The sequence below is a fragment of the Aphanomyces invadans genome, assembly GCF_000520115.1.
Source record: "Aphanomyces invadans strain NJM9701 unplaced genomic scaffold supercont1.41, whole genome shotgun sequence".
Classification (NCBI taxonomy): Eukaryota; Oomycota; class Saprolegniomycetes; order Saprolegniales; family Verrucalvaceae; genus Aphanomyces; species Aphanomyces invadans.
The window spans coordinates 131,702-142,246 of NW_008580186.1; the positions used below are offsets into that span (position 1 = coordinate 131,702).

At 55.7% G+C, this 10,545-nt stretch overlaps 4 protein-coding genes across 28 annotated transcripts; all 4 read right to left on the minus strand.

The window, feature by feature from the left end:
• Positions 1-100: 100 nt before the first annotated feature.
• On the minus strand, positions 101-1,290 carry H310_12602 (hypothetical protein; the record flags this gene model as incomplete). Its single annotated transcript, XM_008879728.1, has 2 exons — positions 211-1,290; positions 101-134 (listed from the first exon to the last, which is right to left on the minus strand). Exons 1-2 carry the CDS (start codon positions 1,206-1,208, stop codon positions 101-103), a joined length of 1,032 nt encoding a protein of 343 aa, XP_008877950.1. The 5' UTR covers positions 1,209-1,290.
• A 1,761-nt stretch (positions 1,291-3,051) lies between these two features.
• On the minus strand, positions 3,052-3,818 carry H310_12603 (hypothetical protein). Its single transcript, XM_008879729.1, has 2 exons — positions 3,444-3,818; positions 3,052-3,395 (listed from the first exon to the last, which is right to left on the minus strand). Exons 1-2 carry the CDS (start codon positions 3,612-3,614, stop codon positions 3,093-3,095), a joined length of 474 nt encoding a protein of 157 aa, XP_008877951.1. The 5' UTR covers positions 3,615-3,818; the 3' UTR covers positions 3,052-3,092.
• A 700-nt stretch (positions 3,819-4,518) lies between these two features.
• H310_12604 (hypothetical protein) lies at positions 4,519-8,328 on the minus strand. Of its 25 annotated transcripts, XM_008879752.1 has the most exons (13): positions 8,131-8,328; positions 7,998-8,074; positions 7,288-7,936; positions 7,061-7,228; positions 6,824-7,005; positions 6,700-6,773; positions 6,170-6,632; positions 5,998-6,100; positions 5,750-5,948; positions 5,367-5,698; positions 5,108-5,297; positions 4,899-5,050; positions 4,519-4,831 (listed from the first exon to the last, which is right to left on the minus strand). In XM_008879752.1, exons 1-13 carry the CDS (start codon positions 8,292-8,294, stop codon positions 4,570-4,572), a joined length of 3,015 nt encoding a protein of 1,004 aa, XP_008877974.1. In that variant the 5' UTR covers positions 8,295-8,328; the 3' UTR covers positions 4,519-4,569. The 25 variants fall into 25 exon arrangements, with proteins under 25 accessions (XP_008877974.1, XP_008877972.1, XP_008877964.1 ...); XM_008879750.1 differs by having other exon boundaries at positions 4,519-5,050; XM_008879742.1 differs by having other exon boundaries at positions 4,899-5,297.
• Positions 8,329-8,720: 392 nt separating this feature from the next.
• H310_12605 (hypothetical protein) lies at positions 8,721-9,841 on the minus strand (the record flags this gene model as incomplete). The annotated part of the gene is made up of 2 exons (XM_008879755.1): positions 8,721-9,654; positions 9,699-9,841. The coding sequence occupies 2 exons, from the start codon at positions 9,839-9,841 to the stop codon at positions 8,769-8,771; spliced, it is 1,029 nt and encodes a 342-aa protein (XP_008877977.1). The 3' UTR covers positions 8,721-8,768.
• Positions 9,842-10,545: the final 704 nt, after the last annotated feature.

A 10,545-nucleotide genomic window follows, 5' to 3' on the forward strand; every position in this document is an offset into this window, starting at 1 on the left:
GTGTCGGTTTTTTCGTAGCCAGCTTCGACTTCGGTTTCCAACGCAAAATTGTTCTTGTGCAAGCCAAAAATGACGCGTTCCATGATGTAAAACCCTGGGGTCATGATGACAGCGTACGCAATCGTGACGTGCAGCTGCATGGCCAGCATGGCAAGGATGACCCCGCCACGGTTGGCCGTGAAGCCGTTCTTGGTCCCCGCCACAGCAAACAACAAGTTGCCGGGGATCTGGCACCCCACGGCGGACACACCCGTGATGGCCACAATCATGAAGAAGGTCGAGATGATGGCCAAGGTGACGTAGATGATGCGGGGCATGCGAGTGGGGTCCGAGTGGTCGCGCTGGAGAGCAGGGATGACGATACCGGCACCGTACGCCAGAGCCAAGTTACCAAACACACTGGCGACTTGCTTGAAAGTCGGGTGGGGCTTGGGAGTAGAAACGCCCTCGGTGTTGAGGTCGTGCATGCCGTCCACCAACAGGTAAAGAGCGATGGCATCGGCAAGAACTGTACCGAGGCACCCCGCGGCGGCCGCGCCAGCACCCTCCTTCAACGTCGGGATCAAGCACACCGGCAACAACGACAAGCCCATGATAATGATCCACGTGGTAGGTTCGTACGAGTCGGCGAACATGATGCTGCACATGATGCCGCCCAACACAAGGAAAGCAATCGGGACGAGGACGCACGTCATCATTTGGGTGACAGTCATCAGCCAGCGGCCAGTGCATCCCATGACGAACTCGCCCAAGTCGCCCATCGTGCGGACGCTCTTCGGAGCTTCCAGCATCACCTTGGACATGCACACGGTGGCGTATGTGTTGACCGCGGCCATGAAAACCAACGCGACCGTCGCCCAGAAGTACCCGGCGCGAGCGTAGTTGCCAGGCATGCCGAGCGTCCCGATGCCGTACACGCAGCAAAAGAGCGAGAAGCACATCTTCATGTCTTCGATGGTCAGGAACGGTTTGCTCATGACGGGACAACGGACTTGGACCTTGTCAACGCAAATTCGAAAGTGATGCGCGGTCTGTCTTGCTGCGCCGCGAAAAAGAAGCACGGGGGACGCACCGACAGCCGTGTCACAACGACGGGCCCCCGGGTTTTCGCGTGAATAACCAGGTTCAACATATGCGGGCCATCTGGCGAGTTTGCCCGGTCCGAACATATTGGGAAGACTATACAAACGCGACGTGCACGGCGGCATCGGGGCCCGAATCCCCCCGTGCACACCGCGTCAGGTGGCCTCCGTGTGTTTTGCTGGTTCGAAGCAGCGCCCGACGTAACGACACATGGCGGGGGGGGGTGTCTTGCCTGCCATGTCCTTCCTCCCCGCCGCCACTCGTCGTTCTCTTGATGCTGCGACTTGAAGCGTCGGTCGGTGGGCTAGAACCGGCACAACGCATCGAGCCACGTGGCATTCGACCCGCGCTGGGTACAACACGGTCGTGGTCCGTGCGGTACACGACGTGGGATTCAAAAAAAGGTGGAGGCGTTGAATACCCCTCCGCAAGCGATGATACCGTGGCGCGCCGTGGATATATTGTTGAAGCGACGTCCGCTAGAGAGAGGATGAACGGAGTCCCACGACGACCGGCTGGACCTTGTCCGCCACGTTTGACGGTACACCCGTCGCCATCGAATTGCGCCGCCATCCATTGCGTCCGCCTCCCATCCCGCCCATCCACCACCACCCACGGCGCCGGTGGTGTTGGTGGGTCAGAGTACTTGAAAAACGAACGCCGTCGCTGGACCAAATCACGCGAGAAAGCCGGCCGAGGTCGGGTAAAGATAAACTCGATACGACGTGGGCCTGTCGGTGTGCTCGCCAAGACGGTCGCGAGTGCACTCAGCTGCGGGGGACGAGGGGTGTGCATCCCGCCCACCCTGCAACGATTGCAAAGCACACACGAACCACGGTCGCCGCGACAACCCGCGTTCGCTTTCGCCCAAGTCGACCCAACATCCCGTTGTTGTTCGGTGGCGCGATGGTCGTCGCGTTGTCGTCGTTCCTGAGAATTCCGTTTTGTCACTTGGGAACGAATGGACGGCATGACAGCATGGGCGTTCGATCGCGATGAACGCAACGTGATGCGTTCACCGCAATCGTGACCGGCGACACGTGGCGCGGCCTCCATCGCGACACGACGTCCCCTGTCGCTGGAGAGGCACAATGCCACTCCACATGGAGCTCAGCACACGCCCCACCCCCTCATACGACGCGCCGTGCGGCCCAGTCCCGACCCTTGACGTCGTTCTCCCCGTGCGTTCAAACACGGTCATGGCGTCCGCTGACCCGAGCACGTCACGTCGTCAACAGCGAAAGCATCTGTCGCTACATCTGGAAAAGTGCCGTCGCCATATGCAGAGATTTCTGGTCGACCGCCGCGCATCCAGAGTGTACAGGCGGCACAGGCGTGCAGTGTCCTTAGCAACCGGCGGGGCTGCCAAGGCAGACACTCACCGTGTTATATAACGTCAACGACCGTGTTGTCCGCGCTGCTGTCGTGCGTATGGAGAGATTTTGTCAAGTTTGAAATGACGTGTCAGTGACGGCGGATGGAGAGTTGCTGTGTCGTACCAAGATCAAGTCGGACACGATCGTGTGGAGCGAGATGTACAAATGCGAACCGAGTGCCCTCCCACCCACCCACACACACCAACAACAACACGGCGCGCTTCCTTGCGGTATCAGGAACATGAACGCTCGCGTGAAGTACCGTGCTGTATACCGGCAGGCGATTTGTCCTGCCGACGTGGCTCGCTCGTCGTCGTCGCCCTGTCAATCTTTCTCCGTGCGCCATCCACGGTACACGTGTAGGGGATGGGCGGACCGCGCAGCCCTCGATCCCCTGGAAACTTTCCACGACACAGCCACACGACAGGTTGTGTTGAACGTACATGGCTTCCCATGGAACCCTCGCGCGCCGCCGACCTCCCGAACGAATGACGTAAATCACCTATTTGTCCATGTTGCGTGCCTCGAGAAACTGGCCACCTCAAGCAGCAGCAGCAGCAGTTGCAGCACGTTTTATGGCACTCGGACCACGGACGAAACGACGTTGATCGATACTATATCGTTAAAACGGCTTCAGACCGCATGAACTCTCGATGCCTCGGGACGTAGAGCGGAACCTTCCTTTCGCCATTGCGCGACAAAGCGATCCCAGACTAAACGGAATGTGATCGACGACAGGAACGATGTCGTCGAGGATCGGTCGCCGACACGTTGATTTTGTTTGTCGGTTGAACGTCGGAAGTGCGTCCTGGGTGATTTACTCGGCAACGGCACTGGAAGGGAATGGGACCGGTAGAAGCCCCACCAGCTGCGTGCAACGTCGCCTTCACCGCCTCCCGAGCCCCCATGTGCTTGCGGTGGCAGCCGTGGTGGACCCTGGTCGGAGAATTTACCATATATATCCCACGCTTCACTTTGGATCACCTTGCCGGACGATCTTGGTTGGAAATCAAGCAAATTCGTGCGACGTTGGCCGCGGCGTGAGTGGGGTAAACCCATAGACATGGCCAAGTTCTGTGCCTCACGGAAGGCCGCCGGTGCGGTCCTGCGCGCTATGGTGATCCCAAAGATTGTGGAAATGGGTGCATTCGCCATCACGTTGGCCGTTGTCGCCTCAAGCGCCAGATTTTGGTGCCATTGGTACTTCAACTATCCCCAGTTTTGACGGTTCAACCGCACTGGCTGCAAAGATATCCTTGCTGCCACTCGCTTGCCCGAGATGGATCGGCTGCCGTCAACCAACGCAGGTTTCCAGACACCGAGATTTGCTGGATCGAGAACAACGAATATGCTGTCGTCGTCGAAAACAATTTTGGAATTTGTTTTCTGAATTTTGTGAGTTGATCGGAACTGAGCTCTAATTGGTCAAAATATCGGAATTTCGACTCCAATCAATACCCACAATCACCACAGGTACGATTCCCAACAGTTGGAAACAATCGACGGATACCTTCACACGACATTTCTTCCCATGGAACAATGACTCAATTGATCATAGCGATCCTCTTCTCCGATGTAGACACAAACTGGTTTTTCACGGTGTCACTGGGCGATCTGTATTGTCTTGGTGTATGTATCCCACGTCTCTCCAGTTTTATTCCATTGTTTTTTAAGCGAGTTTTTTTCATATTTGACCAAACTAACAAGGGCACGACACAAACCAGAAAACGGTCGGATCACAAATACTACTAGTAGTATGCTACTAGTACATAAGTCGGTACTAGTACTTCGACGTATTTATTGCGCTGGCAGCATTTTGGTCAATATATATGATCACTTATGTGCTTGGACGTGGGTAACCTATTTGTCATCGATTGGTCAAAATAGCTATACAATTCATTCTGACTACACATGCACGCATATGTCACGGCCATGGTCGACGGTGGCATCTCACACGATCGCGCAGAGGTGCCGCCGAGAGGGGTTGGACTCTTGCTCGTTTTCGAAGGAATGGCACGAGTCCCAATGCACCCAAACACTCGCCATCGCCCGTCGTTCATTCCTCGCAAACGTGCAAAATTTGTTTTGGTAAAATAGTTCGAAAGGCAGTCTAGTCAAACCACCGGCCACGGGACTCGCTGTCCTCGACGGTTGCAAACAGTTTCTTCTTGTAACTGTCGACCATGTCTTCGAACGACTTTTCCTCCTTCTTCGCACGCGAGCCCTTGCGCTCCTTGCGCGAGACAAGGCCGGCAGCGGCTGGCGCCACCTTTTTCGCAGGGTTCTTCTTGTGCTTGGCGTTGTTGATGGCAGACTGCGGTTTGGCTTGGGGTGCCTGCGCAGTTTTGGGTTTCTTGGCCGCCGGCTCGACGCTGCAATTTGAAAACGTGACCATCGAGTCCTGCCGTTCCACGAAAGGAAGGAGCGATGCTTTCGTACCTCGTAGCCGCAGGTTCGTTCGCCCGGCGTGCCTTGGCTTCGCGCTGGCGCTTGCCACGACTCTTGCGTTCGACCTTTTCGATGACTTCGCCCTGGGCCTTGCGTAGCATCAGCTCTTCGTCCCGCCGTTTCTTGGCATCATTCATGCGTTTCTACGCGGCGGCATGCAGTCAACAACCACAAAAAAGGGATCATCCGTCGTCCCCAACCTCACGGAGCTTGAGTTTGCCGTGGTTTTCCAGCGCAAACTCAACGATCAGTCGCGTTTTGTCCTTGTCCGCCGTGCCGCGCGCGGGCTTCACGCCGCGGCCAGAGTACTCTGTGTAGGCCGGGTTGTTGTTGAGTTTGCGCAGCGCGGCCAACGCGTGCACGTGCTGACTGAACTCGACAAAGCCGTACCTAAATGACGAACCGCGATGACAGGTCCATCCGTCCAACGAAGCACGGATTCACTATTTTTGCATGTACCCTCGAGAGCGCGGGTCTTCGCCCGCCTTTAAATTCTCCGTGTCACGCACGATCTTGCACAGGATGATCTTGACGGGCAGGCCTTTCTTCAGTTGATACTCGGCCTTGACCTCGTTCATGTTGACCAGATGCTCCTGGAGTCCGGCAATGGCAGCTTCGCGGAACACCGTCTTGAGCGTCTTTTCGTCCACCCCCAGCGCCACATTGCGCACGGACAGTCGCGTCGGTGAGATGAAAAAGAGCGGATTCTTGAGTTTTTCCTTCTTCTCCTTGATCGCGCGTCGGCGTTTTTCAATGTCCATCTTGGGCAGCGCCAGCTCGGACTCGGCCGCCTGACACGAGGGGTCATCCGACGAGGTCGCGAACGGGTCGACATCACTCACCTTGTTCACGTTGATTGTGCCTTCGTACGCCAAGTACATATTGCGCTTGTCGACGGCCTTGCGCTTGGCGCTGTTTTCTTCAGTCAACCGGTCCGCGTCGTGCTTGGCAACGGCCCGAGTCACCGACAGCAGCCGGCCGTCGACGTAAATCCCATCGCCGTCCAGCATTGCACTGTTGAAGAGCCCGCCCGACACGTTGCTACATGACAAAGATGGGCATCTCCATTGGAACAACCCATCGACATTACTTGTCACGCTTCTTCTTGGCGGGTTGATCGACGGTGGGGACGGAGCCGCGGGCAATCGCAGCGTCAGCGTCGTCCTTGGACCGGAAACGCACAAACGCCACACCTATTGCAGATGAACCGGCATCCATCACCATGTCATTTTCCCACACGCAATCTTCGTCGCGTGGCTTACCCTTGGATAAGCCTGACCCTCGATCCATGACGACGCGGGCATATTCGACAGGGCCAAATTGAGTCTTGAACGCTTCCGCGAGCCCGTCTTCCGTTGTCTGAAAGGATAAGTTGCGAATGAAGACGGTGCGTTCGCGTTGGCTGTCCGTGTCGAGTTTGGGGCCAGTCGAGGCATTGGCATCGTCCTCTTCCTCTTCCTCTTTCGCGTCGAGCAGTGCGTCGATGTCGTCATCGTCGTCGTCGTCCATTTCGAGTGTGTTTTCATCTTGGTCGAGGTCGGGGGCCTCCCCACCCGCCTCGTCGTTGTCGCCTTCTTCGTCATCACTTTCTTCGGCGTCCTTTTCACCGGCTTCAGTGGCCGGAGCGGAGTCGGTTTGCGCGGCCTGCGCTTTGACGTATTCCGATTTCGCCACGGCGTAATCGACAACGATCTCACGCCCCTTCAGCTTGGTGCTGTTGAGTGTCTACAAACCAACGTGAACGACAAACTGCCAACTCAACCCGGGGGAAACGTTCGACGATCTGACACACCTCAATGGCGTGTTGGGCATCGACTTTGTTCTTGAACTGGACAAATCCAAAGCCACGACTTCGGCCGAGGACAACTGCACGGCCACATGAGGCTTAGAGAGCCGCGATGGACACGCGCGCGTACCTTTACCAGCGTCGGGGACCACCGACGCGTCGACGGGCATCCGAACGACGCGGACTTCGGCCAACGGACCATGCTTCCCAAACACCTTTTCCAAGTCGGCGTCTTTGACGTCGAATTGCAAGTTGCGTACAATCAAGCGGACGCCGTCTTTCTGAGCGAGTCCTGTCGTGGTGGATTCGAGCCTGCCGTCCGAAACAATTTGCATCACGTGTTTTGTCGCCAGGGAGATGCAAGTACCCGCGAGCAGTCATGGTAAAGCCCTTGAACACGTGCTGGTCGAGTTTTTCGAGGGCCTTGGTCTTGGTCGCGACGTTCGCCCACTCGACGTACGCCACGTGCTGCGTCTTGCCGTTTACGATGTCTTCCTTCCACTCGATATTGATGGCTTCTCCGATCTTCTTCATTCTACACACCAGAAGCGAGATCGTTGGTCCTGCATTCGCCAGTTGAAAGTATTTGCCGACTTGATTTTGAGCGCTTTTTCCGTAACCTCGGGCCCCAACCCGTAAATCGCCACCGACTTTTCCTCGACTGTGGCACTGGCTTCCTGGCGCTCCTTCATCTTGCGAAGCAGTTCGCGGTGCTCGCGTCGACGAGCGTTTCGCTCGCTCTGCACATGGCCCTCCGCCACTTGTGGCGCTTTTTCCAATTTGGCTGCATCGTCGTCGACTTGGACGTCCAACTTGCGCTTTTTGGAGGTCGGAGCGAGAGAGGCGTCGGTGTTTTCTCGTACATTTTCTTTTGCCGTCTTTGCTTCCTTTTTCTGCTTCTCCTTTTTAGCAGGCGCTTCTTCGACCTCTTCGATCGCGTCACCAGCTGCGTCCGTCGCGAGGGCATCGTCGGCTTCCCTCTTTTGTTTTTTGGCCTTTCGTTTTTCCTTCTTCGACGTCACTTCGGAGACCGACGATGTGTCGTGAACATGATCTTGAGCTACTTGGACATCGTCGGATTTTGACCTAGCCTTTTTCGCCTTCTTCTCCGACGTGGCATGCTCGTCGGCATCATCGGGTGCGGCTTCGATGTCGTTTGAGATGTCGTGAGTGGCGGAGACGTCCACGACCGGCGGCTTTTGGTGTGCCAGCGGCTTGGGTCCTTTCTTTTCTTTGGCTAGGTCTAGAAGCACCATGGTACGTTGGACACGAAACAATTCGGCAAACGTGTCGGTGCCACCTACCAATGCACAATTTTCGGCCGCCGTAATCTGAGTTGTTGAGCTTTTCCATCGCGAGCTTCGCGTCCGCTTCCATCGCACTACAGAACGCCGCCACAACGTGAGCTCGGCCATGCAACGCTGCTCAACACCGTACAATTTCACAAACGCAAACCCACGCGTGGTCATGTCTGTCTTGGCGCGGCCCTTGTCCTTGATGACAGACACCTTCTTCACAGGGCCAATGTCTCCGAAGAGCTCTTCGAGCTGCTGCTGGGTCGTTCCATACGCCAAGTTGCGCACGAAGATGGTCGATGTCATCGTCTATCGGGTGTTGTCGCGCTCGTTGAAGATCACACGCCAGTTATAGCCCTATCCGGAAACCCCGGATAAGCATGCAACACCAATTTTGACTGGTGCGCAGGGCTTGCATCTGATTGACTGAAATAACGGAAATGCGTCACGTTGATTGGCTTAGCCGGGGAAATTCGGCTGGGTCGGATGGCATAGTGAAAGCAGGTTTCTGTATTTCATCAACACAACTTGGGTAGCTGAGCAACAACCCAACATGGTAGTTGATTTGGCGCAGCTCTTGTGTAAGAGCTCCAAGACACCCCAGCCGACGCCAGATAGGAGGAAAGGGTTTAGAGGTGTGCGTGCGTACCAGGTTTGACAAGGGAATCGTCTCGCTCGTGTCCAACCGAATGAATTGAGCACCAGGAGAGATTCCAAACAATCAAACGAACGGACGGCAACAACGTGATTTGATAAATAACACTTGCGTCCACAAACTCGTCAGCAGCTCGAGAGCGCAAGATTGTCGGCCATCGTGACGTGGCACGAGGCGGGCACGCTACGTAATGCGGCAACACCGCGCTCGCCAATAAAGTTGTTGTTCAAATTGAGAGTGCTCAACGAGGCTGCGGCGGTCGTGGCCAAGTGTAACGCGCCGACATCAGTGATGCAGTTGCCAACCAGTACTAGGTGGCGCAATGAAGGTAACATCGGCACCAGCGCCGCCACAGTCGACGTGAATGGATCGTCGAGCCCGTCGCAAAAGACGTGCTGGAGTGCTAGTGCTTCCAGGCGGGGTAGCGGCAGCGCGGCTTGAATAGCCGTGAGAAGCCATTCGACCGACGTATTCGACCGTATGTCGATATGCTCCATGGCAATTTCTCCGAATCCGAACCGGTTGTCGCCGACCAGGGTCACCGACTCGACGTTGGGAAATTGAGCCATCCACGACATTGGTGTCATGCAAGGGAGATTGGATGCCGCTAGTCGTAGGGTAGTCACGCACTGAGGAATGAAATTTCGCGCGCGGTGGGTCGTGGACGACAAAGCAACGAGTGACGGTGTGTCGAGGAAAGACGTGACGAGACGAATCACACCGTCGTGTCCATCCAAGAGCATGTCGGAGTTCGTTGGGAGGCACCGGCGCTTGTTGCTTCGTGAAGTCGATTCCGGGAAGACTGGTGTCGGTCGTTTCAGCTTGGCCGCCACACCGCTTTGATGAGCGTACAGCTTGACAATGAGTACATGGAGACGCTTGGACAAAGTGCGTGGATTGCCGTATTCGTCACGCGTATGCGCTCGGGTGTACAGGGCAAGCTCAGCGCGGCGGGCGATGTTGGAGATACGCGCATCAACTTTACCATACTTTTGCTTGAGCACAAGCAATCTATTACGACATGTCAGGCTCTGGTGTGCGTATCATCGACGTACATTCGAAGCAGGACGGAGCGGCGCACCGCGGCGTCGTCTTCTGTGTGCCACTTGATGCCTTCCATGAACGCCGTGAGCCTAGCCTCGCCACCGCCATTGGCGGTGCACGAAGCAGTCAGAGACGGCGACATAGCGAGCACCATTCAAGTTGGTAACTGGTCCAGCAGAAGAGCTGCCGCAAGATCCGAGACCCGCCAGTATTCTACCAATCCGACCTGCACTTTCATTGGTCATTGACGATTCTGATTGGCTAGATTCGGTTAGTACGAAGGTGAGCCGGCAGCCAGCACCTGTCAAGACCTCCTTGTGAGCCACGGATTTCGTCGAAATAGTTTGGCAGCGGTGCCATGTAGCAGCACTAGGCAGGACAATTTGGTCCCGCCTAGATAAACGCCAAAAAATCGGCCTGTCCTGCAACAATTCGAGACAGGGCCGCAGTGGGAATCGACGCCAACACCGACATTTCTGCACAAATGAACAAGGGATGAGTTTCAGGATCGGTTTGAAATGTGGGACGTTGCAAACACTGATCCAGTACAGTTGACGCTCTCTATGCTCACACTTAGAGTAAAACAGACATAGCACGGGATGAATTTGCAAACTCCTCGACGCAACGAACGAAAATACCCGATAGATCGGCACACGCTAGAAAACAAGGTCACCGATGAATCAACATACTAGTACTAGACCTCGTTGACAAGCACTAAAGAAAACGAAAATATACGAAACAGACAAAACGAATCATCTTTTGTGTCGTTGTTGTTGGTGCCCTCATGACTGTACTGTTCGTGGCCTCCGCAAGGTCGTGTTGGCTGTCCGGTTAACAGTAGGTTCTACGCTTTGCCGG

Excerpts from the sequence above, each read along its gene's own strand:
- H310_12603 (XM_008879729.1), bottom strand. The coding sequence starts at position 3,614 with ATGGCGAATGCACCCATTTCCACAATCTTTGGGATCACCATAGCGCGC. Across the intron at positions 3,396-3,443 it reads AACCAAGATCGTCCGGCAAG|GGTCCACCACGGCTGCCACC; the intron begins GTGATCCAAAGT and ends TTCTCCGACCAG.
- H310_12604 (XM_008879738.1), bottom strand. The coding sequence starts at position 8,294 with ATGACATCGACCATCTTCGTGCGCAACTTGGCGTATGGAACGACCCAG. Across the intron at positions 6,633-6,699 it reads ATGCCCAACACGCCATTGAG|ACACTCAACAGCACCAAGCT; the intron begins GTGTGTCAGATC and ends GTTGGTTTGTAG. Across the intron at positions 5,298-5,366 it reads GAAGACCCGCGCTCTCGAGG|GTACGGCTTTGTCGAGTTCA; the intron begins GTACATGCAAAA and ends TTCGTCATTTAG.